This window comes from Vidua macroura, chromosome 6, assembly GCF_024509145.1.
Source record: "Vidua macroura isolate BioBank_ID:100142 chromosome 6, ASM2450914v1, whole genome shotgun sequence".
Classification (NCBI taxonomy): Eukaryota; Metazoa; Chordata; class Aves; order Passeriformes; family Viduidae; genus Vidua; species Vidua macroura.
Window position 1 is genome coordinate 31,776,583 of NC_071576.1, and position 27,389 is coordinate 31,803,971.

The 27,389-nt window shown below is 38.5% G+C and overlaps 1 protein-coding gene across 1 annotated transcript in view; it reads right to left on the reverse strand.

Moving 5' to 3' along the window:
• AVEN (apoptosis and caspase activation inhibitor) overlaps nt 1-24,355 on the reverse strand; it is an 89,553-nt gene extending 65,198 nt beyond the window's left edge. Inside the window, exons 1-3 of the mRNA XM_053980682.1 lie at nt 24,274-24,355; nt 23,737-24,182; nt 4,006-4,186 (exon numbers count right to left, since the gene is read on the reverse strand). Coding sequence (XP_053836657.1) covers nt 4,006-4,186; nt 23,737-24,182; nt 24,274-24,355 — 709 coding nt within the window. The remainder of the gene's footprint in view (nt 1-4,005; nt 4,187-23,736; nt 24,183-24,273) is intronic.
• Between the last annotated feature and the right edge of the window lie 3,034 nt (nt 24,356-27,389).

Genomic DNA, 27,389 nt, shown 5'->3' on the forward strand with positions numbered 1-27,389 from the left:
CTCTATAACGATATTTTAAAAATATATTTTTAAGAAATCTATTCACAGCCAAAAATCTGATGAACTTAAGTCTACTGTAGGTCACTTAACCCTCATCTGTCAAATAATGAGGACACCTCTTCAAACATGGCAAGATGCTGCTCGCAAAGTGAGGTTATCCTATCACTTCCACTTCTTTTGCTCTTTATGCTTCAACAGCATTTTTACAAAATTGATTCAAGGCCCAATCCCTGAAGGCTTGACAATGGGACTTGTATTTTATATGTATTTTATATATTTTGCTAGACAAAGCCAACACAGAAAAGTTTGCTATATTCAAGATAATTAAAAATAAATAAATTTTTAAAAGCTGAAAAAAAGAAACATACTTGAAAAGTTAAGCTGAACCCAGGTCATCTATTTTACACAGAAATATAATAAGCCCTAACAAAGAAGCTCCATCAGGCCAGTGACATTAACTGCTATAAAAGGCACCTGGCAGTTCTTAAGACTATTTTCAGCTGCCTGTTTAACTATTCAGTATGAAATTTGCATGGTCTATTGTCTGCGTCAGGTGGCTTTTCCTTATCCTCCCCTTACCAGCACCTTGTAAAGGAACCCAGAGAATGACGAACACTCTTGTGTGAAAGCACTTGAGAAACTGTAACCACTTTCCTGCCCTGAATCAGTAACTCCAAGTCAGACTGCACAATGTTTTTTGCATGAAAGAGGTACGCTCTGTGCATTTTGTGAAAAATCTGACTTGACTTAGCCAAGCTACAAGCTGCTAGAAATCTGAGTTTGTACCTAATTTTTACAAGATTTGCTGAAGCTTAACTACCAGTCACCGCACTACCTCCTCAGTGGTCTTCTGCGTGCCATCCCAATGTGCAAGGCAACTGAATTAAACTTCCCCTTACTTTCTGTTTTGAGTGAGAGTCAGATTTTCCACTGTAGGAGAAATCTGCGTCTAACAGGCTTTAGGTAGAACACTGACCACAAATTGTCGCCCTGCATATTTTGCAGCCTCACCTATGGTGATATCCCTAACACAGTTGAAAACAATAGTCTGTCACTTCATATTGTTGGGAAATTATTTGAGAATAATTTTGGGGATACTACAGAGAATGTAGAGAGAAAAAGGAAAAACCAGTTTATGATGGAGACCAGAACTTGAAGCTTGAAAGAATAAGCTGGGATTGACTAGAAAAGGAAAGAAACTAAGAGGACCATAACAAGATGTGGTAGCAAATGAAACCAAATGAGCAATGCCAAGCACAACAACTAAGACTTGGGGATCACCAGGACTGGAAAGAATGAGGGACAGATATTCTGTGTCTGATAGAATTTGAAAGAATTGGATTTTAATAAGTATACATGGAAGGGAGCTTTTTTCAGTGAGAAAAAAGATCCACCATCAGGAATCAGAAACACAAACAAGAAGAAAAACAACAAGGAAGGAAGAGTAAGAAAAATTATTAGGCAGGCAAGGGCTGACAGCAGAGAAAGAAAATGCAGTCAATAGACGGTCAGGCCTAAAAGACAGTGTCAGTGCCACACTAAAGATTAGCATGAGGCAGAGAAAACTGGAACTATAAGCAAAAACCTAAAAACACAGTGTTTGTCTTCAGAAGTTATTGAAAGACGTAACATAAAATATCCTAAAGACTTTATATTCTCTGCAAGTATCTACAAACTCCTTTCTCCTCCTCAGACTTCCACTTTCCACCTTCCTCTGCTAACAATAAAATTTAGTGTAATAATGCATAACTGTGTTCCTTTCTTAATTCAAGCAACAGTAATATTTACATTTAAAAATTACATTTAAATTTAAATTTAAAAATTACATTTAAAATTTCTAATCGTAATTATCAACATGACACCCATACCACATAATATCTCATTTTGCTATTTTTAGGTTGATTTTAACTAAAGAATTACACACAGACACACTTATACAAATAAGTACCAAGGACTTTTAATTCCTCTGACATCAGCAATTCCTCCATTTAACTTTGTCACCAGCATTAATTCTGTCTTTCTTACATTATCCCAAATGATTTTTTTCTACGCTATCTCGTTCAATTAACAGCATATTTTCTGGGATAAGACAAGTTTTATCTTGAAGGATGACACTTTCTTTAAGACCCTGCATTCAATGTTACAGAACCTAACTGTTACGTAGGAGAACAGGTTTTTGATCTGAGTTTTAGCCAAAGAATTCTTATTAATGGCTGTATTAATTACATAGTTGTGTATTAATAGTAAATCACAAGATTTTAAGACTTTTTGAATGTTTTGTATTAAAGAAAAATTGGAAATTTAACTCCATTACCTCTCCTGTACTCCCTAACTGCTTGTTGCAATTAAATTGGATTCATTTTGCATCTTCAGAATGCTGAGCAGCAATATACTAACAAAAGCAAGTATCAAATAAAGCATATGTGTGAGCTTCTTCACAGACCACTACAAATAAATCACTGTATTCCCAGTTTACACACATCAGCCAAAGAAACTAAAGAACAAAGAACACTGCTGACACAAACTGCTTTTTATGTCACTCCAAGAAATCTGCATTATTGTTTAGAAGGTACTTTTTTCTTCCTCCAAAAGAAAGTACTTTATTGCACTGCAGTTTACTATAGATTTCTTTCACTCTAGAGAACAGTAACAATATATCCTAAAATAAAGCACTCTCTAAATCAAAGATTTAGAATTAAGAAATAGGATGAATATATGAATACTACCTTTCAATATTATCATTTGAGGCATTAAGAGAATCTAAAGAGTAAAACAAATCAGGAGGTAATAAATGTGTTGAAGTATAACTCATGAAAAATACAAATTAGTAGAGCTAAATCATATTTTGTTATATCCTCAGCTCAAAAGTACTATTCTTCAGAACATTTTAAAGACATTCTGAAGGCTAACTATTGAGTTACTGAAGTTATTAAAAAGCTGAACCATGGAGCATGGCAGCTAAGGACAGGTCTCTTGATTTAAAAAGTTTTGAATTACTGTATCTACTTTTGTCCCCAGACTCTGTTAGATACACATTTCTGAGATCCATACTATGTGCCTTGACTCCAGCATTGTTTTCTGTGCAACACAACATTCAGAGCAGTTAATACGCATTTCATGATTCTGTGATTAAAACCTGACAGCTTAGGCTCAACTTTACAATGTTCATGTGAAACAGAACTTCAGATATTGGTTCTTGCACAAAGAAACAAATCTCTGTTCTTTGTTTCTTTAGTGTAGCTAACTTCTAACTTATCCTACCAAGCTGTGACTGAAAAATCCAGTTTAGATTTGAGAAATTGCAGAATTTCCAAGGTACTACAAAAACCGCCGTAATACATTTTTTGCGGCTTTTTACTGAATGGTATTCCAACACAATGGCACATCACGAGTTTCTAAAATAATTTTAGGTAACTGTTTTTAGTGTAACAACCCTATACTATTAATGTATGGCTGAATAACCCCAGGATCTAGTCCAGACTGTCCCTCCACCTCCTCCTTTATTATCTCCTCTAAACAGAGGAAAACAACTGGTCGTTATTTGCAAGGAGAGCAACACTTGCTATTCATGCACACATCTCTACAGTGCTGATCACAAATCTCTGTTGAAACAAACAAGAGCAAGCAGCTGTCTGTTTGTTGTATTTAGTCATACCAGCAAGCTTTTTTGTTTCCTGCAAAGCAACCCAATAACCAAGATCAGCAGGAATAAGCTCGATGTTACTAGATGCTGCACACACTCGGACCCATCTTTTCACCAGAAGGCTATAAATGCACTAGCCAGCATCCCTCTCTTCCTCCCCATCTGTCACAGCTCAGTGCAGCCTGTATGCTATGAGGCTGCACCCATGGAGACTTTCAACACTCTTAAATACATAAATGGCAGACTTACTGAGGCAGATAGGAATGGTATTCTAGGATGGAGTTTCATCATCAAGGACAACAGCCAGAAAAGTGGTCTCAAAATGCAAAACAAAAAAGGCCTATGGATTGGAAAATGCTTACCTGCTGAGCTAAGCAAAACACTGAAGTCTGTTCCTCTCTGTGACTCCCCAGCTTCACTCTGTCCCTCTTTTTCTGTATCCTCATAGCGGCTCCAGTTAGAAAATACCTTTCTTCTTGAATAGCATTTCATTTCTTCCTTCTCTTCTTCATGTTGCGATTCGGTATCATCATCCTCCTCTACCTGTGATATTTAAACGGACAGTTAAGCCATTGCAACTTAACAGCATTTTGTTTTGTATTTAAACAATCATTCATACAAACAATACCAACCACAGAAATAAAATCCAGGAAGACAAATCCATCTGGATCCCCACATACATTTTAGGTGGTATGATCTTTGTGAACTGTATGTAATTCATCAAGAATGTAACTAAAAGCACTGAGTAAAGCTACAGCTCCTATAGAGGATCAAGCAGTGACACTGATACAAGTTCCACTACTTTCCCTCCTATTCTGAAAATTCATAATGACTTCAAAATAGCCTTCTTCTTAAAATTGAGAGCAATGGATACAGAGTGGAACTAAGAATTGAAACCAAGTGTCTTTGTCCAAGTGTTGCAGTGATACAAGTATTAGCTGAAAAAAAGTTTGTAAAGTGGAATAGGAAAAGACGTATTCTGCAGAAAAACATTTTGAAAATGGTGATTTATGTAAGAATTTCCATTATAACTGACTATAGAGTCAAGTAATATGGAATAATTAATCAAATTTCATTTCCTTCATGAAAGCTATTTTATGGAAATAGACATGAAAAAATTAAATACACTGCTATCTGTCAATCTACTAATCTTAACCTCTTAATAAGTCCTAGAGTCAAAAGGAGAATTCATTGCGGAGTCAACTTAAGACACAAGCAAAATAGGCATTTGCCACAAGTACTCAACAGATGTGGAAAACTCTCGCCTGTCTTGTATTCTCTATAATGCAGCTTTCCCAGAGCTTGGGTTTTAGCTGAAATTACTGTTGCTTCACAAAAATAAATATTTACTTTCTGGAGGGAGGAGCAGTCAACGGGCAAGAGATTAAATCTGTCACAATTATGCAAACACACTCTCAGGTGTCAAACAGATGACAAAAAGGAAAATATTCTGTGCATTCTCACTGGTTCTGTGCAATTTTCAGGTAAATTCTCTTTTCTTTGTATTCATCAGATAAATATACTAAAATGGTTGTTGTAGGTAAACAGTTGGTTATATGAGCAAGTGGATGAAGTGACAACTACATTACTAGAAACTGAGGCAGAGCTATAATTCCCATACAACAAAGGCCAAATCCATTTACATTAAAAAAAAACCAAAAAAAAGGACTTATTTCTTCTCTATTCTTCTCCTATGAAATTAATGATTTGCTATATATAATCCAGCAAACCTAGTGAAATTCAGTGCCCAAATAACTTGGAGCTAATACAATTCACAGCTCAAAGCAAGAACTGTGCTATAAAGATAGATCAGTTTTGTACTTTATTTTTAAGAAAAGATCAGAATCATCTTAAGCAACTATGATATTATAGATAATTACTTCTTAGACCTGTTTGAAGAATTCACTCCTTTCAGCTGTAAACATAAAAAACCCAGGAGTACCACTTCTATAGTTCAACAAGCTTCCAATAAAGTAGTATGGATACAAATATTTTCTCTTAAAGCAGACTAAATTCTTTTTCACTTTCTGTTATTAGCTTTTCTATACAATGCATCTCAAGGAAATTTGACTTCTTAGAAGTGAAATAGTTAACTTCAAGAAATAAGCCACAAATTCTCAGGAGTATTAACAGCAGCTATGCAACCTGGTTTCCCAAGTACTGTCCTGAGGCTTACTGTTAAAACAAATAAACTTCAAATAAAAACCTGCTTCCATTTCCAATAAATATTTAATGGAAAATCTTACATGATGCACCACCAAGCTACAAAACAAAACTGCAAATAATCACAATTGAATAGTCAACATTCAATCGATTTAAAGATGTGTTAAAATTTTCAAATTCATTAAAAAACTTATCAGTGAAACTTCAGAAAATAGTTTGCTTCTACCATCTCACAAGACAGCTACCAAGTAACAACCCCAGAAACTCAGAAATATACACTTTAATCACCTTTCTCTTAGCTGCCTATTCAGCTACACCATATGCTACTAACATTGTCACCCCACCTTACTGAGTCTTAATCGGTACAGAGCAAACATCTTCCCTGTGTGTAATGAAATAAACTACCCTCTTGCCACATTGTCAAATAACAAAAGATACAAGCTGAAACAAATTCTAGAAGCCAACTCAGATATAACCTTTAAAAAGTATTACGTAAGGAGAAAAACATAGGCCTTTAAATAGTATTAAACTATCTCCATGTTATTGCTCAGTGTTGTAACACAACATGATACCACAGGAGGTACAGCATCTATCTGCTGTGCCTCAGCTCCAGATAGTAATGCAGCACCATATGCACATTTCATTGAAATTTTCTAAGTGTGGAAAGCATGCAAAAACCCAGCTGAACAAAACCAGGAAAACTTTGGACTATTTTGCATATCAGAAAAAAATGTGTGCAATATTCCAGCTAAACACTAAAGCACTCAAACAACAGTGAAAGGGCCAAGCTCCCCTGCAGAGGAACTTGCACAATTTGTGGTCTTCTGCCGAGCAATGCATTTTTATCCTTTATATGACTGCACTTTTCTTCTAAAGGAAAGCAAAGTGCATAGCACAAATGACCACAATCTGCAGTTTAACAGAGCAAAAAATACTTCAGTATACTAATTTTACATACAGAGTTGGGGACAGTATGATATTGAGAAAATATAGGGAAGTGGGCTTTTTCTTTGACTTTTCTTACAGATGAGAACATGTTGATGCATATGGTTCAGGAATGAAGATGTTTTAATGAAGTAAACATTGTTCTGAACAAGTAATTTCTCTGGGGCCATCCTTCTTCATTTCCCTGGAACTCAGAGTGATTTGGATCAAAGTACACAATGGAGAAAGTGCAACAGTGACCTCTTGCATCCCACTTCAATTACTCAACCACTATTCACTGTAAGTGCAATCAGTCCTAGCATGTTAAGTACACGTGTCCAAGCACTCAACAAGAATTGTTGAACTCACAGTCCTTTAACAAAACAAAACTCAAAGTGCATTGAAAGTCAGGCCTTCCATTAAGATTTTCTAAAACTGTACTTATTACCCTTTGGAAGCCACAGGAGCTAGAGCTTATAGCCTTCTTCCTGTTCAATTCTGGTTACACTGCAGGAAAAATTTAAAACTCTTCATCTTTGTCAGTACTTGGAATATTCTACAGTAACAGAAACATCAGATCTTCAGCTTACCTTTCTTTGGGCCAACTGCGGCTCCCTATCATGTAGGTATCACGCATTATTAGACTTCCTTTCTTATTTATTTTGTAGCATTTCTCCCAATTCTCTTCCCAATATGTCACCTTACAGTATGTAAACCTAATTTGAGCTTTTTGTTAATCTCTTAGAAAGAGCACAGCTATGTCTTCTTCATTTCCTTCCCAAATTATCTTTAGAAACTCTTCAAATTATATTGATCAAGTGCTACTTTGTCCCTTTGCTACTTAACCTCTGTATTACTGTTTTGAATATTACAGCTACAACATACTCACATTTCCTTATCTTTTCCATTCTTTATTAGGGACACTCACCTACAACACCCCAGACATCATATATATCCACTCAGAGTCATAATAAACAGTCACTGCCATATGGGACTCAATGCATATTCATGGACAGTGATAACCACTGTCTGTTCCCTACATTTGCTGCTCTCACAACAAACAGCACACACCAATTCCTTGAATAAACTTCTATCTTTATTGTGTCTCTTCCCTTCATGGAAACTGCTGTACAGCTATGGTCAAGTGTAAGGACATTAAAGCTTATCTAGATGTCTCAATCCCATGTTCTCTTCTCATCAGGGTAAAAGGCTAGCAAGACAAAATGAAAATATTGTCTGGGTTGAATCTGATCCAGACTATCGGCTGCATCATGAATGAGCACATATCTTTTTTCTCATTTGTATTTAAAATGCTAAGGTGTGCGTGCAGACACAATTTATCTTTTGGTCCTCATCCTAACTTCGGCAGCAGCTGTTAAGACCAAATTTTCACAGAAGGAACTTCTAAGTCAAAGGGTCAAAAAAGGTATATAATTAAGCAACAAAGCCATTCATGATCTCTACACCTTAAACTGTTTCACAGAATAGAAGTCTGTATATGGAGGCTTCTATGCATGTAAATTAGTAAGGCAGCTTGGCTGATACTGACTTCTTAGTGGTTCCTCTGAGCAGACATAAGTGGAAATGCTAAAGACTCTTTGATGTTAGAGACACTCACTCTTTAATGATTTAAATTGCTCTTGGAAAGACATACTTGCTTTTAATTTCATGGTTCAAAGTTACCGGTAGTATAACCAAACAAGAGCAATGGGATTACACCATGAATTATCTTCGTACATTACAGATACAACACAATCTCAAAAAGAATTCCTTTTTTAACAACAGTGCTCATAAAATGCACTTTATTTACATTTAAATCCAAAAAGGTACAGGAGAATCCCCTGACAACTTAATTTATGTATAGGCTAATACCTCACGATAGTTATATATAGCATAAAAATCTTCAAAATTTTCTTATTTTATACATTTAACTAATTAAAACCCCTATATATATATATATCCCTCTTTTTGTAAGTAATTACTTGACAAAGGAATGTATCATCTGGTTTATTGTGGTGGAAATTTAACAGACTCTCTAAATAATGAACTGTATGGTATACTAAAGAAAAACAGACTATATTCAGAACTATGGCAAATGGAAGCAGAACTTGCTGTTCAGCTGGACCAAAACCCCACCTCCTAAAATATTCTTTGTACTCTTTGAAGTTTTAACATGATCAAGTAGCAGGGCTACAAAGTGTCCTGCATCTTTCTCACAAATCACAATTAACATTTCCACAAGCTAAAGCCATATTCTGTACAAATCTTATGCCTCACTGAATTGAAATGAGAACTTCTATTAGGGGCTAAATCTCTCCCTTAGATTCACTGAGACAGGGAAAAAGAAAAAGCCTCACAGGCAAACAGCTTGGTTATTTTGTTTGTAACTACTGATCTAAATGGCAGATCACCTTCTCTTTCAAAGACCTAGAAAAGAATCCATAAATCCTGATGCTTACTCTTCACTGGCCTCTCAGAAGTATCTCCATGACCTGCTAGTATATGACTAGTGCATGGTCCTTCGAATGAGAGCCTTACAGGGGCAAAATGAACCAATCTAATACACTGCTGCTTTCATACTGCAGCTTTCAGAGACCTAGTTTGAAAACTGTTGACTTGTAGATAAATTAAACTTAATAACCATGCACTGTAGGTAAGCAAGACTTTGTTCTTGGCAAAGTCTGCCAAGTAATTATTTATTTCAGAAAGTGCATATTTGAGTGTGCTGCTCATTAGAGACGGGATTTTCCAAACTACAAAGCCACTAGCTAAAATTTCACTCTACTGATTCAGATTAAAACTCCAAACTGAAGGACATTGATGGGGTATCATTATAAATTCAATGCTCATTCTGCACTAACTGGAAAATTCAGTAGAGTATCAACAAGTTGCATTAACTGCAGAAGTAACCCTTTGCCTCTCTTCCCCAAGGCTGTCCCATGCTGTGAACAAAGAGTCTGTAGGAAGTTTGTCCTGCTGCTGTCTATAGATAATGAGACTTTTGATTTTCTAAATTTGCCAAGCTAATACATTTCCACCAACAGAAATTCAACTGTATTTTTTCTTTAATTCAGTGGAAATGGTTTTTTGAAAGTTACTGGCAACTTTGTAAACCCATCAAGCAATTTATATAAAATCATATGGACCTGCACAAAACCTGGCAGCTCTTTTACCTTCAAATTGTCAGTAACTTTAAAAAGATTATTTTTTGTCTTAGGGACAACAGTCAAAAATATGAGTGCAAACATAAAATAGGAGCCTTTGTCTTGACAGAAATAAAAGGTTTTAAGAAAACCTTACAATGTACATTGCCAGAAAGGTTACAGCATTTTCAGTAAGATTACTGATTATTCCTATGTATAGGCTGTACTTGGCAAAAACCAGAAGATTTATATATTGCATACATATGGATCCACATATGTGAATGTTGCATGTCTTACTCCAAAACCAAGTTACACTTTGCATTCTGGAGTGGTAAAGGAAATCTTCTGGAGAAAGATAATTGTTTTTACCAAATCTGCTGTTCTTAAAAAGAAGTTTCCTAAGCTGCATTAGAGACTGACAATATCCTGAAACCGTTTCAATTCTTATGTGTTAATGTCACAGTATTATAGAGTAATCCAAACTGAATGGGATTGCAAGAGGTCACCTTGTCCAACTGCCTACTCAAAAGAAGGTCAAAACTGAAATCAGACCATGTAGGTTGGGGCTTTGTCTACTCAGGGCTTGAAAACCTCCAACAGTCTACTTAATCCTTAGTATTTCATTTTGCTATTTTATTCCAGCACTTCTAAAATTGTGAAAGTAGTTGTATTAACAGCTTTAACAAGAACTTGTAAAGAACACACATGACGAGTTCTGTAACATCAAGAAAACAAAATTTATTGAGGGGAAATATTCACCTCCGCATTTAAATAAGTGATGTTTTAAAGGATATTGCTATTTTACTAGTCTTCGTGAGGCAATGGGTAAGAGAGCCTCTCTCAATAAACATATCTGTTATAAACTTCTACATATTGAAAAGCTTTGTAGTTCTGCAACCGTATCAATGATGAAGTAAAAGCACAAGAAATTATGTAAAAAGCTCAGTCAAAGCATCCATCTGCGGAACAGAGAAAAATTTGATTCTAACTCACAGAGTTTACTTCATAAGCTTAGAACGAAGTCTGCTCAAAAGAGCAAGGTTTACAGAAGACCTTAGTTATATTGACAAGTCTAATGTTTATTTAACAACCCCTACATGCACACAGCTTTAGAACAAAGCCAACAAAAATCCAGCAACTGCACCAAGATCAAAAACAACAAGAAGCTTCAGGGTTTCTCATGCAAGGAGAAGTACAGGACAAAGTTTCTGAACAGATCTATTTTTTGCCACAATGAAAATAGAAAAAAATAAACAAACACACCCCCTGCCAAAAAACCCTCAAAAGATTTCTGCTCTGCTATATTACACATTAAAGGATATCTCCAAAGTTTACATTTTCATAACAACAAAACTGTCGTCTACCTTTAAATTCAAAAATATTTGATAAGAGATAGTAACAAGTTAAAAGTTTAGGGCTTTTTAAAATGCATCTATTTTGTAAAAAAGAAAGCACATAGGAGTAAAATATTCTTTTTCTATGCATTTCAAAACATAGAAATGGCTTAGTGATATTCACCCACACTGTTCTATTTTCAATTGTCACAGCATTAAAGAAGAAAAAAACCTGAAAGACACCAAACAGAACAGGATTGTTTGAAATGGTATCCCTAAACTGATGGAAACTTAATCAATACTTTCCTTCTCTCTTCTACTTCTAACCTTCAGCCAGCTTCAGTTCCTTTGTCAGTTCATAGCAGAGTCAGACAAGCACAAATAATGGTCAGATAGGCTGGAAGCATGCCATGAAACATGGGAACTAGGAAGCAGGTCCTTCCTTCCTATCTGGCAGCAGTTATCAGCTAGACTGGCTAAGTGTACTCATAAGCTATATCCTTGGTTTTAATTTCCTGCAATGTTAAACTCCTTTTTCTAAAGTAAATTTTGTTTTCTCTTCCCATTAAAGACTTACAGATTCCCCACTACTAGTCCTACTCACATACTACATGTGGACAAGAGGTGTCCTTTGTCAAAGTTATACAGTTTTAAAAATATCTTCTTCTACAAATATTTATGTTGGTTTTCAAGTAGTTATTCAGATGTGTAAGACATCATTTTACAGGTTCTGTATACAAGTACTGGTGTTCGGTTCACAGGGCGAAATTCGATCCTGATTTTAAATTAAAGCTGCTAACATCTGTCACTTTTTCAGATCAACCATCACACAATAATAGCTTATTCCAAACATATAAGTATTTACATAATGAAAATTAAAGCTGCAAAAGGAGACACTCTACCAACTTGAAGCCCTATAAAGATCCTGGGTAATAAATTCCAGGCAACAGCATTTTGTTTTCCTCACCCCTTTCACTATATCTACAACACTGTCAATAGCATAGCTGCTACATTTTTCATCTTTCATTACTAATGTATTGCCATTTCATAAATATAATTTCACATGCTACCAAAAAAACTCACATCTCTATTACCCCACTATCAACAAACAAGCAGACCTAGCCATTATGCATTTTTAAATTGAATTGCATTATTACATTTATGGCATGGCATGTTGAAGCACTAAAACTTGAGTTACAAATAGCCTGGTTTGACAATATTTTCAGTAAAGGGAGTAAAAATGGGGTACTTTTTAGGACCAACAGAGAGTCACACAGTAAATCAATGAAAGTAAGTTATTAAAAAGAAACTAAGGATAAAAAGCAGCTTGTCTGATGTGCAAAGAAAATACATAATTATTACCCAGAATGCAAAATCCTATATCAAGAAACAAACAAGCAGGATAGCTATATTTAATTACACCAATTACAGAAATAATCGAGTCATGCTAAACTAAATAACCATGTATTACAGCAATGCTACATCAAAAAGATGCTATCCTTAACTCACAGCCTTTTAAGCAGCATTTCCGAGACCAATAGTACAATTAATTTCTTTCTTTATATAGTGGAAGACCAGAAAAGATCCAGAGTACTAACCCTCCACTTGACAGACACCAAAACCCTTCTTCTTCCTTGTGTTTTAAATTACATGAGAAATTTATAGGCTGATCCCTTTTTTTAGGTATCTGCAAACCAGCCAACTCAGTGATACAAGGAAAGAAGAAATTAGTGAAATAGTAATTCATCAAGGATATGAATTTAATATTGTAGCCCCTGCCTCACAGTCAAGGCAGGATCTTCCTGACAGAAATACCCAAGTAGTGAAAAAAAAAGCAGCTTGTTCCACCCTCCATTATCAACTTGCCTCGCACAAGTCAGTAGCACCTTTCCTAAAACAAACTCAGCTGAAAAAGGACTGATCATCTGGAGTTCTCTCAGGCACTGTGCAAGGTGTTGTCCCATACTGTAGTGAATTACAGCCAAATGTCCGATTTGTGGTGGGTTTGCCTTTGAAAGTGACAGACTTGTGTTGAAGCCACATGCACTGTATTTAAGACGCAGCTGTATTATGCACAATGCGTCTCCATGACACTGCCCCAAAACAAAAGGCAGCTACACACCACACACCCCATTTTCAAGCTCTTTCAGTAGGACAGCTCAAAGATGGTAAAGGCAGCAGTATCCCAGAGCATGTTCTCCAACTCCTATACCACAGTCTGAGAATTAGTGATAAGTGTGTTTGGGGACTGTGTCTATACATCAATGATAAAAGGTGTAGAGACATCACACTGTCTTGACTCAGGTAAGTCAGAAGCAGAATTATTTATCAGCAAAGTGTGGCATGCACTTGGCCTCAAAGCAGTGCATTTTGGACAGAAACAGCATTTTCTCCAACAAAAATAGTTCTGCTTGTCCTGCAATGAACTGAGAATAGATGGGGACTGCGAGAGGGGAATGCCAAAACAAAGCACCTCGAAGAGCTGTGTGAATAAATACAATCCATGTTTCTTCAGCTATTTCACAACAACAGCATTTTATCCAGAACGTGGAAATAAATTCAATTCCCTTTTCTGCACAAAGGCGTCCCAAGTTGCATCTCCCCATGAGAATACAGTGGTTCTCCCACACTCTGAAGCAGGAGATCTAGCCTCTTTTCTCAGCCAGATTCTACTTTGTACAGCACCTGGACACTCCCCATAGGAGAACTCAAGCAGCTGCTGGCCTATGTGTCCTGCAGATGAACAATCACCACACACATCAGAAAAAAAAAAAAAGAACAAGAATTTAACACTTAATGTGAGTCTTTCATTCCTACTCTCTTCATGACAATATCATGTTTGTACATAGAGTAAAAAGAGTCTGAAAAAAAACTGAGGGAAATTCAGGAAAATTGAGGGAATTGAGGGGAATTCAGATTAAAAATTATTTCAAGTTCATTGTCAGGTCACTTATCTAAGACGGGAAAAAAAGCTTCACTGCACTTTGTATTTGAAACTGGGAAGAAAACAGATCGCAGATTGAACTTTTTTCCACATCCTCAAATCCTTCGCCTCAGTAGTCATTGCAGACTGAAACTTTTTCATCCTGCACTCTCTGTATCCAACACCAGCTCTGTATCCCTTGCCTGCCTTTTTACCAGAGAATGTCAGTGCTAATGGCTCTGTAACCTTACCCACAACTGTTTCTAAGGTAAACTGGCACACACAAGGATTATTTTGCCATATATTTTGAAAGATATTAAAAGAATACATTACCTTATTAAGAGAGGTTTTTTTTCCTACTTTTTCCAGTATTTTCTGGGGCTAACAAAGAATACAATAAGGCAAGAAAATAAACAAATACTGATAAGGTCATCAGTCTGTTTTGCTGTCTCACTGAAAATAATTAAACTACTTCTCATTATACTTCATCCTTCAGGGTGTCATGTAATTTAGATAAGATTTTTTCCCCTTTCAATTATTCAACAGAAAGCAAGTATTTGTAACAGTCATTTAATTGCAACTCTTGGCAGCTCGCTTAAACAAGTCAGTATAGATATTTGCAAATCCTTTTGTTTTTATGCACTATATTTTCCAGACCACACCTGATGAAATGCAAAGACAAAACAAAAATCTTGATATTTAATATTTTGTATATTGCACTTTCTGATTTGTCAACAGTATTACTAAGATCAAATCGTATTGTTAAACATTCAGTCTATTCCATCATTACAGTGACACACACCAGAGTAAGCTAAAAATTATTTCTAAAAAAGTATTAATGGAGATGAGGTGACACATATGTTTGTATGGTCACAGTCTTTTCATATTGACATAGTGACCTATTGATGCATTTGTAGTGAGCCTTCAGTGATTTTTCAGTGTTGCCTCTCAGAAATAGAAACAATTTACTTTCTTATTGTTCACCTAGGTATCAGAGCTCTTGCAGTACAGATTCAAGTTTCTACTATAAACATTTTTTTAAACTTGAGGGGAAAAAGAAAAATACTAAAGCCTTTTTGGGTTTTTTTTTCCCCTTCAGACTGAGGAAGGAAGAGCCTTGACTCAAAGGTTCTTTCTTGAAAAGAAAAAAAAAATATCCCTACAAAGAGTAATCCTCTTCACTAGTTTGCTCTATTGGTGACCTTTAGAGAGATCTACCAAAGCTGAAGAGAAGCTTAATTAGCAGAAAGGGCAGCTGAGAGAACAGGTAGCACGAAGAAAAAAGCTTCTAGTCTTTATTGTACGGGATGAGAATTTTTGAAAAAGGGATGAAATACTAAGACTGGTTCATAAATGTTGGATACTGGAACTCAGCACTCTGAGTTCGCTAAAGATAGAATTAGCCAAGAGAGATATCAGATTCTGAAACCAATGTTTTGCCTAACAGGAATGATGCTACAGTTAAAGGCAAAAACATCTCATCAAGTAGACAAGAAAGAGACTTGTTCTTGAAGTTTCTACATAAAATTGCTACTGCTTCAACAGTCACAAAGTATGGTTCTAGAAATTTTCTTAATAACTTCAATAGCAAAAAATGTTTCTCTCTCCTTGATTTTTAATATCTGTTATGGGTAATTCAAACAGATTAATCATGTGACTGTAACCTGGTATAACCAAAGATTCCTCTCTGAAAAGCATCACTGCAGTTGCAGAATACCAGTATGAAATACCAGAAGAAAAAAGTCTAGATCCTGACAAGTTCTTATGTTCAAACCTATTTACAGCTGAAGAAAAGAGCATGACTCATATCTAGTAACATCTGTAAAATGCCGAACATTAAACAAGGCTCAAACAATTCTACATAAACAGAACAAAATTTATCAAGTGTTAGTAGAAAACTCCACTTCTGTGTATTGCATCTCCATTTGTCACTATCAGCCTCTTGAGATGCTCAGTGTTGCAATGTTGTTTCATATTCGAACCATCATTATGAAACTGTTTCATAACTATACCAGAGTGGTATAATACCATGGATGTTTTCAAATATCTGTCAATGCATGCACTCAAAAAACACCCTTGGTTATTTTTATATCAAATTTGAATGCAACTTACTGCAGACATTTTAGAAACCACCACTCAAACCTCTGACATCCCTTCCTCATTCACCTCCAGCCTTTTTTGGAAGAGGGTGGAGGGAGAGATCCTGTGAAATATATTTTTCTAAACAGCCTTAAAGAATATGCTTCCCTAAATCGAACATGCAGCTTGAGATAGTAGTGAAGAATCATTGTCCAAGGTCCTCAATGCCGCAACGCCACGCTTAAAACCCCAAGATGTTAAAATCTAATTTTATTTTGCTATTGGTCTGGAGTATAATTCTGAAAAATAAGAGTTACTACACAACGATGCTCCTAGACCATGAAGTTAACACTGCTGTGAAGAAGCTTTAAAAGTAATTTAGAACTTTCTGACAGTGCAAATATATCCAAATTACCAACAAGGACTCGGCTGTACCTGCTGGGATGCACTACAATCCCATGATTTTATGTGCCCATCATATCCTTACATGCTACAGTTCACAATGGTGAGCCAACTTAGGTGCACACAGGGCAGTAACTGCTGGAGAACTCTGCATCCAGTGGTGAGATACAGTGTTCAGCTGTCTGGACAACTGGTAGACAGCTTCAACTGTGACTCCATCAGGAGTGAAACCATGCTGAGTCCACTATTATACCCAAGTGTAACCCACAAGGCAAATTTGCATCAAAACCCCATCCTTGACAGTCATTCAAATTAAGAGCCACACCAAAATCACTGAAGGAACTACTTTTTTAGCACAATTATTTTTCAAAATTTTGTCACTACAAAAACATTTTATTCTGAGACAATAATCCTTTAACATCCTTGCTAACAATTTGGTCGAAGTGGAAGAAGTGGATCATTTGCACTTCTGTTGCTTCCATGGGCATGCCACCTTTTGTTACAAATTAACAGGAACATAATACACCAGTGAAGTCAGCAAAGCATCATAATATGAATAATGCAGTCTGAAACAGGACACTGAAGAAAAAAAAATAAGGGAAAAAACCCAACAAACCAACTACCAAAACAAATCTAAAAAAAAAAAAAAAAACAAAAAACAAACAACCAAGCCAGCAAAACCCCCTAGTTTGTAAGGCAATCAGAAAAAACTCAAGGCCTCCCAACAGTTCAGTGAAAGAGCCTAGGAAGAACTGTAGCACAGCATCACCACTCTGTTCCTATAAGACAAAGACTCTGGCTATTTCAGAGTTAAGGAGAGAGTACAGTCTCTAATGTAAAATTATCCTCTGGGAAAAGAGAAACAGGAATAGAAACAGGACCTTAAGGCAAGGTTTTTACACACTCCAGCAGATTTATGGTTTTACAGCAGTGTATTACAGCACCTACCTGTAGAGGAATTAAAGACTTATTTTCAAAAATCAAACAAACAAATAAAACAGAAAAACTCAACCCTTCCCCCCAGACCCCCTACATACACATAATACAGAGGAACTGCATACATGAAAGAATAAATGGGAAACAAATGAACCACCCCTCTATGCCTTACTATAGAACACTGAATCACACAGGCTTGAAATCCTGTGTGAAATCCTGTGATTGTGAAATCCTGTAAGAAATATTCTGCCATACTTTTTTTTGAGTCTCTAAATCACCACTGAATCAATCATCAGCATTTGTTTGATTCTTCTTTAAATACAGTGAAACCTTCTGACTGCTGCAAAAGACTGTGCAGCACTATTAGACTGGCTAGAAACTCAAAACAGGGCTCCTTAAACTACCCAGTTTCTTTTGTGAGGAAAACCAGCAGCAGCACTGCATGGCATAAATTTTTAAGCAAATTCATCACTTCTACAAATTTGTTGACTTTTCAGCAGAAATACTTTCTGTGTCTCACTTGATGTACCCAAACAAGCTCCTGTATTGTGCTGTGTGGAGCTAAACAGTCACCCCAGTAGCACAAGAAGATGTTTCACTCAGAATTACAAAGTATGCCCTTCCTACAAATAACTTTTCTTCATAGCTGTGTTCCAAAGAGCCGGGGCAAATCCCAATAACTCACACGTGCGTGTGACTTTAGCACGTTGTGCTGCACTTTCAGAAAGATAACCCTGAGATGAGAAGAACATTCCAACCCCATGATGTGCACACATCCTGACTCCTCACCGAGTAATTCCGGCCCAGCGCCAAGGGGCGGGCTGCCTGCACCACCTACTGGTACCTTACAGCACTGGTTCATCGCCCTGGATGGGTGCATGCATGGATGCATGCATTCTTAGTGTGCGGATTTTCAGTTCTTCCCGAAATTCTAAAATCTTCAGTTAAATATGATGGGAAGTTCTTCTCCAATATTCAAATAATTACCATTTTATATTTCATCTGAATAAAATCCACACCAATTCACTAGACAATTAAATCTAGATAAGATTATGATTGAAAGCTGTGTTTCACACAATTAACCAAATATGCAGCCAGTAAAGTTACTTCTTTAAGCTAGAAGATATTTGGGACAACCTGTTACCAAAAAGCTGTCAAATTACTACCCCAGAGACTTGAGAGTAGAAAAAAGGAACAAAAGTATTTAAGTAGGTGAGGATAGAAATGCACAGCCATTGAAAATATAAAAAAAAAAAAAACCCCTCAAGCTCTTTCCAAGGGAGTCACAGAAGAAGAGTTAGACACGAAGTTGATCTGCAGCAATGATATTCACCTGGGTAATGGGATGCTTTCAATACAAATCCCTTGTTATATCAGCAGGAAAGTTGGTACAATATGCTGAATGAATAACAAGAAATATCACTAAACCATTCCACACTAAACAATTAGAGACTTATGAAACTCTGGAGTCCCACTGTAAAAAACAGGTTCCTCTATTGTCTAGAAACCAAAAAGAATAAATTAACTTTGGATGTATAAAAAGCTTTTATGCTTTTCCATTGCACAGACAGCCTTGAAAAAATAAAAGAAAAATAAATAGGGCTGTGACAAGTGGTTACACAGCAGGTCTACTGAGTAGACTCAGTAACCTTCACCATACATATATTTCTGTCCTGATTCTCATGTACTTGCTAAACAAGCTATCTAATCTTTCAGTCATAAATTTTATTCTCAAGGCTCCAATTAAACCTCTTCCTTCTTAATAATGTTTTTCTTCTTGTCCTGCCTAAAATGGATCTCTTTGCAGCAACCTTTCTACTTTATGGAACATTGCTAACCAGGCCTGTCAAAGTGTCCTCTTTGCCAGATTAAAAAAAAAAAAAATTGAAATAAATACATAAATAAAATAAAAAGAGAAAGAATCAGGTTCTTCAGCCTTCCCTCCTCGGTCATATCCTCTTTACATCTTTCTTAATTCTTTCCCACTGAACTTTCTCCAGCTAGTCCCAATCTTGCAAAAATAGAACTAGTTCTTCAATGTAATGGCATCACTAATTGATACCTTCTCATCCATTAAGCTGACAGTTCTCTTCTATAAAATTGCACCTTAATCAGCCACACACCGCTACAGGTATTTCCTATGTAGATGTGGTTGTACTATATTTGACCTTGAATCACACCCAAACGCAGGCTGTTTCTTCCATTTGTTGAGACTGTTCTGTGCTCCACCCTCCTGCCAGTTTAGCACTGTCTGCAAATATTAACACTGTATATTTTAATCATTCCCTGTTGGAATTATTAATAGAAAACTGAACATGAGCAGATATAGAATGAAGCCTTGCAGAATCCCATTTAACAAACACCAGTTTGAACCATCACAGTAGAGAAACCTCTGAGAAGAGGGAAGCTCTTCACACCGCATTAGCAATTAAGTACAGCTCATAAATTGATGTACATTAATCTAAATAAGCTTTTTCTAGTTGCTTTTGAGAACATTAACACAAAATGTCAGAAGATTTATTGTCTCCAAGATCCAGAAATCTATTCTTCTATCTGCACAATTTCTGTCACAGTGTTCTAAAGGAAATCAAATATATCTATCTGTATTTGTTACTGTGTCTCTCAACTGCTTTCTGCAGTTGCTTAGACGGTAAACAGCTCATACTAATTGGGAAAACTTATCTGATGCTGACAGCATTAGATGTTCTCTTAGATCACTTCTATATGTGCATGGACTACAAGAATGAAGATATTATAAATATTAAATTAATGTGATGCCATCTTGAAACTAACCACACATGAGAAAGACTGCACTAAAATCTATCTGTTAACGTCCACTTGTGAACAATAAAATGTTTATTGCAACACTGCCCAAAGCCAGGAAAGGAACATTGAAACAGACCTGCCAATTCCAACTGCACTGAAGTAGCAGCATGTATCACATACACACTCAGTGTATCAATGAATGGAAAGTTAAAAGAATACTTCATAAATTGCCAATGTAATGAACCTAAAGGACAAAAGAAAATCTCCTTAAACCACTACCAACCCCCAAGAAATGTGGTCAAGGTCCATCAGAATAAAACCCAGCATCATATCCATAATTTCAGAAAGTTGTTTCTATTTTAATATACTGTATCTCTTAGAGAGAACAATTTTAAAATTCTGACAGTACGTACAACATGAATTCTGAGTTAGACTAAAAGTGGGAAAAAATATTGGATCAATGTCAATTTACTTTAAGCATTTTAATGCCACATTTTACTAAAATTGAGTAATTTCAAATGTGTTTTATTTATTTAACATGGCATAGATGAGCTAAAGCAGACTGAAACAATGGAAAATGATTCAAGATGACAGATCTACAAAGAAATCTGCCATTTGGTAAACCAGCTGGTCTTAATTAGACATTCATTTTTGAAGGGAGGACACAAAATCTTCAGTAATCAAGCCAATTAAATCAACATGCACACTAGTTACAAAAAGACAAGTGGAAGATCCTTTTCCCTCTTCAAAAGGAATAAGAACACTTTTTCTTATGGTTTCTAAATCAATTTCCTATTTGAGAGAGGCAGCATCCTGTTTCAAAAGTGGAGCTGGGAATTTACTCAGAGAGCCACCTTCTCAAGAGCTGACAGAAATCACAAAGCTTTCTTCTCTAAGATTCTGATATACAGCTGGATCTACCATGAATACAAACACAACACCTAATCTCCTTCTCCCTTTGCACTAGCTGAGGAGGGGAGAACTGACCTAGCAATTTCTGGGTCTTCCCAGGCTTTGCAAATAACACAGCTGATCACCCATGACTAAAACCAAAGAATTACAGGACCCCTGCAGCAGCGTAAAGCACACAGTGCCCAGTCTTCTTGTGCCCCACAAAACTGCAAATTGAATGTGCCACCACGACAGTTTCTTCTCCCTCTCATACAGGTCAGAAATAATGTCCTCCTATAGCTTCAAATGCAAGCTTAGGAACCATTAAATTAAAACATCCAAAACACAACACTTTAAGACAGTGCTTTTACATGAATGCAACTGACTAAGAAATATAGCTACCAAAATATTATGCAATTTAATGCCAATTTCTACTTCATTGTAAAAAAAAAAAGAAAAAAAAATGTTTTTCTGAGAAGACCCCAGCATCTCAGCACACAGTAAGGAAAGGGAATGTGGTAAGACCATCACACTCCCTGCCTTATTACCTAATTTCCCAGTTTTGCAATTCACACATCACCACTTAAAAGATTTGCCCCCTGTTGCTGAAAGACAGCAGGGTCTCATCTCCCACAAAACACTTACTCTGGGCCAAACATCCTGTCACTCAGGTGGTGCACTCTTGTAATACAAGAGACTCTGCTGAACACAGAGAACACTAAGGAGCTGGGGGCAACTGTCAGATAACGTTGGCTACACTGCTGGAAGGAGGAGGTTCTCTCTGCTCCAGAAGTGGTGAATTATGAGATTGGCTCAGAGGTAGCACTAAAATTCAGCAGCTGCAGGCTGGCACAGCTGCTGATGCTGTGGCTGGATTGCTGGAAGCCAGTCCTATCCGAGCTGCTAAACACAAAATTTGTGGCAGGTGTGTTAAGAGACCATACAGTGCTTAAGGTCAAAACCCTCCAGTGCAGGAAAAACATTACATTACATAACGATCTTTAGCAGAGTTCTCAGAAAATCTTAGCTATTGCTTCACTTTTAAAGTCCCAAATCATAATAGCCTTGGCCAAAAATAAAGTCAATGTGCTAGGCTAAGATGAAGAGCATATCCAAGTCAGTAACAAAGTGACCAGTGGCAAAACATATTTTAATGTGTCCCAAAAGAAACATTTTTAATTGCAGGGTTGAATGACTTGGGAAAAAAATCAGTCCAAGATAGAAATTTCTCCAGCTAATACACAGAGGTGCTGAAATTCCCCTGCATGCTCCTGCAACTTATGAGGGAACACTGTTGTTTTACATCCAGGATCCAAACCTGTCCCCAAACATCAGTGTGAATTTAGCAATTTATATTGCTTACATGTGAAAGCACTGACCAGCATTCTAGGTAACTATACCAATCGAACCGTAACTTTCATCTCCCAAAACAAGAGTGCTATGTATCTAAATACAATAACAAAATTAATGTTTTATATTTTTACACCCACCAGCAAGCATGGGAGTTGTAATACAGATAAAACACTGGGTGGGTTCAATTGAAGCCATGGCATCATAAAAGTCAAAGTGAATCTAATCAACATGATGCTGGAACTGGGGCAACAGCTGGTCCATCTACATTAGGACTCCCAGTGCTGCCAACACCAATTAGCATTAGGTCATCATTGTAATCTCTTTGCCAATCCAGGGACATTATTTCTATGTTGCAACAATGCTAACAGAAGCAAAACAATCTGAATGAAGCAGTCAAAGCATTTTATGTGAACTCTTTTTAAAGGCACAATGTTGATCTGATACCACGGTGAGTTAGAGAATGCATTTTAATACCTCCACAGGAAATTGCCTATGTAGTTGTGGTACACAATGGTATGTCTGTGCTACTTTTAATCTGCTAAAATATTTTATAATGGGTTGATGCACAACTATCAACTTCTCTTAATGACAAATGATATCCAGTGAATCACAGATATCCATTATTTAATGTGTGCTCTGTTACCATGTCTTCACTGCGAGTACCACAGACTGGACAAGACACATGCTCATTTCAACTTCTGATCATAGAACCGTTAAGGTTCTCTGAGATCTCTGATATCGTTCGAGTCCAACCATTAAAACAACTGTGCCAAAAATGCTCAACAATTCTTCATCTCTATTTGCAAAGTGAGGAGGTATTTTTTCAGATCAATTTTTCAAACAAGACTTTTCTCATTTCAGCGCAAAATTATACACGTATTTCGGCAAGAAAAGCCCTGTGTATGCTGCACCAGAGGGCGTAGGCTCAGCTGTCCCAGAGCAAGAAGAGGGCACAGGGATGCTGCGGCTGCTGAGCTATCCCGGGCGGTACCGCCGGCAGACCCAACCCACCCCCAGAGGCTGGGGCACAGCTGCCAGCCTGGCTCCACCGCGGGAAGGGGAGGAGCAGAGGAGGGGAGGGGAGGGTTGTGCCCCCAGCCCAAGGGCCGCCCCGGGGCCCCGCACGCTCAGCTCCGCCTCCCCCGGCTGCCGCGGAGGGCGGGCTCTCCTCCCGCTTACCCGCCGGTGCTGCTGGGCGCTGGGCGATGGCGCTGCCCCGCGACCTCGGGGCTCTCGCCTGCCCCGTCCCCCGCCTCCTCGGTGCCCGTAAGCGCCGCCTCTTCCCCGGCCCCCGCCTCCTCCGCGCCCGTGGCCGTCCCCGCCGCCTCCTTCCGTCGCCGCGTCGGGCGCGCCGCAGGGGCGCCGCCGGCCGTGTCGGGCCCCTTCCCTGCGGGGCCGGCTGCCGCCCCGCTCCGCCTGCATGGCCGGGCTCGCCTGCCGCGGGCCGCCGGGGCCGCGCCCGTCCCGCCCACTGCCGGAAAGGGCCGCTCGCCGGGGCCCGGGGAAATGGCGGCGGCGCGGCCGCGGCAGCGCCCCCTGCAGGCGGCCGGTGCGCGGGCAGCCCCGGGCCGGGCCCGCGCCTCTGCAGCTACCAACGAGCAAGGAGGGCAAAATCGCAACCACGTCTGTGAATAAAAACAGAAAAAACATGTATTTAGTGCTTAGAAAATAGAGCTCCGCTAGATGGATTATGGAGTTATTGAGGTTGGAAAAGACCTCGGATATCATTCAGTCCAACTGTTAACTGCACTGCCACTTCCACCACTATACCATGTTCATAAGCCCCACATTTACACATCTTTTCAATGTGTAAATCCAGGGAAGGTGATTCTGTCGCTTCCCTGGACAGCCTGTTCCAATGCCTAACCACTCTCTTGCTGAAGAATTTACCTAATACCCACTGTAAACGTCCTCGGGTGCAGCTTGAGGCTGTTTCATCTTGTCACTTGCAACCTGGGAGAAGAGAGCAATCCTCACCTCACTACAGCCTCCTTTGGGGCTGTTGTAGAGAGCGATAAGGTCTCTCTGAGCTGCCTTTTCTCCAGACTAACCAAATGCATCTCCCTCAGCTGCTCCTCACAGGACTTGTGCTCCAGACCCTTCCCCAGCTCTGCTGCCCTTCTCTGAACCTGCTCCAGCACCTCTCCTTGTTGGGACAGAGGGGGACGCAGGACTCGAGGTGTGGCCACAGCAGTGCCAAGTACAGGGCAGGGAGCGATCACTGCCACACTACTGCTGATACCAGGATGCCATTGGCTTTTTTGGCCACCTGGGCACATGCTGGCTCATGTTCAGCTGCAGTCAACCAGCACCTCCAGCGCCTTTTCCACTAGGCAGCTTTCCAGCCACTCTTGCCCCAAGCTGTAGAGCTGCATGGGATTGTTGTGACTCAAGCAGGACCTTTGCTTTCTGTAGCAAATGAGGGAAAAAGCAACTAATCCCAGGCTGAAAGGGTGTTCAGCAGATGCCTGCGCTACTTGAGCCACATGAGTTGGCTCTGCAGCCTCTTGAGGAGGATACTCCTCTCAGGACACAGAGCAGAGACATGGGAACAGCTTTGTGCCATAGTGCTAGGCTGGTTTGTCCTGCTCTTCTTAAACTAAGCAGCCACTCATGCTGTTCTTGGGGAAGTTCACCCGTTTCCTAACACCAGCTAGCCCGATCCCTCTTGAGCTCACAGGCTGTCATTTGACAACACGTTAAAACATCAATCTAGTTTTGAAGGGTTTTTAAACCCAGGAATCATTCCAGCAAAATGTGATCAAACCTCCTATTTTGTGAAATCATGGGCTGTACCGTAACTGCACACAACTACCTATGTTGTGGGCTGCTCAGTTCCAGGGCACAGTGAGCAGCAAATCCGTAAATTAGCTTAGCACAAAAGCAAATAAATAAACTAACAGGGAGCAGCTTTAGCCAGCTCATTGCAAAGACATCCAAGCAATACTCATACAGCCACCACAGGTCTGACAGATCCAGAATGAGATGGAGCTAATAAAACCTGGTGAACCCAAGCTGTGCCTGCATCTGTGGTGCAATTAATCTGTGACACAAACAATCTGCCTGCAGATAACTGTAAGCTGACTTTATGTACAAATTTTACAACTCAAAATAATTAATACTTACAGATAGATTGAAAAAAATACCATTACTACTTGGCAGCACATAACAAATACCATTACAACTCACAAGCATGAACATCATGCATTAATAATTATGAGAGATAGCAAAGTCATGATACTGTACATATGCATTTTAATTTTATAATTCAGTTTTGATGTCCCTATTATTATCATCTCTTATGATAGACAATTAACATAAATTATGCTACTATAGCACACAGAAGTCCCACTCACAGGCTCTATTAGCCTGAGTGATACACAAATAGATGACAAAAGGTAATGCCACAAAGTGTTAACGCAGACCTATGAAACAAAAGAGGATAGAGTATGACGAGATGACAAGAATGGTCAACATGCCAAGAAGAGATCTTTGCATTCTAGTAAGTCAGCTGTTGTCACCTTAATAGACATCACAGTAAAATAGCCCATTAGGGAGGGAAGGCTTTGCATAATCAAACAGTGCTTTTTGTTAATAAATTATTAAGAAATTATGTAGTTTCCATAACATATTATCAGTATTTCTCCAACCCTGTCAGTTTAAACCAAGAACATCTGTGTCACAACAACTACAACAACAACAACAACAATTCCTGCTTCTCCTGTTGCTCTAAAGTCTGCAATCCACATGGCGTAATTTGAGCAGTCTTTCTTCCTAATTGCTATTGTTAGGGAATGTAAGTGACCTGAGAGGGGCGACACTTGCTATCTATGGCAAAGACAAAGCATTACAGGGCAAAGCATCTGTACAATTTCCAGTCTTCCCTCTTCTGAGGCGAGTGTCATTTCTGGCAAAAAAAAAGGCAGAAAGTTGAAACAATCTGCAATTGTTCTATATGGCTGCTCAAACCCGGTGTTAGGCAAATGTAGTTTGTAAAGGTTTATTCATGTGCCTGATATTCATAGCTGTGCCTTCTTAAGACCATCTCTAGCCTTAGCTGATATCATGCAAAAGCCCAAGGCCAGTGAGTTGTACCTTGCCTGTGCTACATCGCAGCCAGGCATCAGCTACATCTACACCTGGCCTTCTGTCTCCTCAATCCTGGCTCAGATCCTGGTCAGACCTGCTGGCTGGGCTTCCTGGCTTGGTCTCTTATCACTCCTGCCTTATCACTCCTGACTTGCTATGCAAGCACTGGGCTATCACTGTCTCTCACCTTCTCATGGACCAAATGTGCTTCTCCACATCCTGCTGCTTCTTGGTCAGGCCTCAGCTCCCACCTGCTTTGGCATTGTCCTCACCTTCCCTCACAGAGCGAACAGCCCTCATTGTCCCCTGATGTTGCCATGCTAAACCCACTACCAGACTGCCATGCTTGAAAATTTAGTCACATGGAGCTTTTAAGGCACAGGACAACTTTGTTAACTGTCTACAGAAAAATAAGCATAAGCCATGTGAAATAACAGAAACACAGATTCCTCTCTCAAGCTCATTTACCTACCACAGCCATGCAGCTCCTCCATACACCTTTGTTTCATATGAAATTAATTCCTACCCTTCAAGTTTTTGTAAAGATTTGTAAAGCCAGTGCACCAGCCATCAAGACAACTCTGACTTGGGAGAGATCTTTCCAGAATGCAGAACCAAGATGAAATGTCCTTGTTTGCATAGGACTAATTAGAACTGCTGTGGCAGTTCAGCTATTCTTGGCTGCTAGACTGGCTCTGAGGCTGGAGAGAGAGAGCCAAGCGTACATATTGGTCAACATGCAT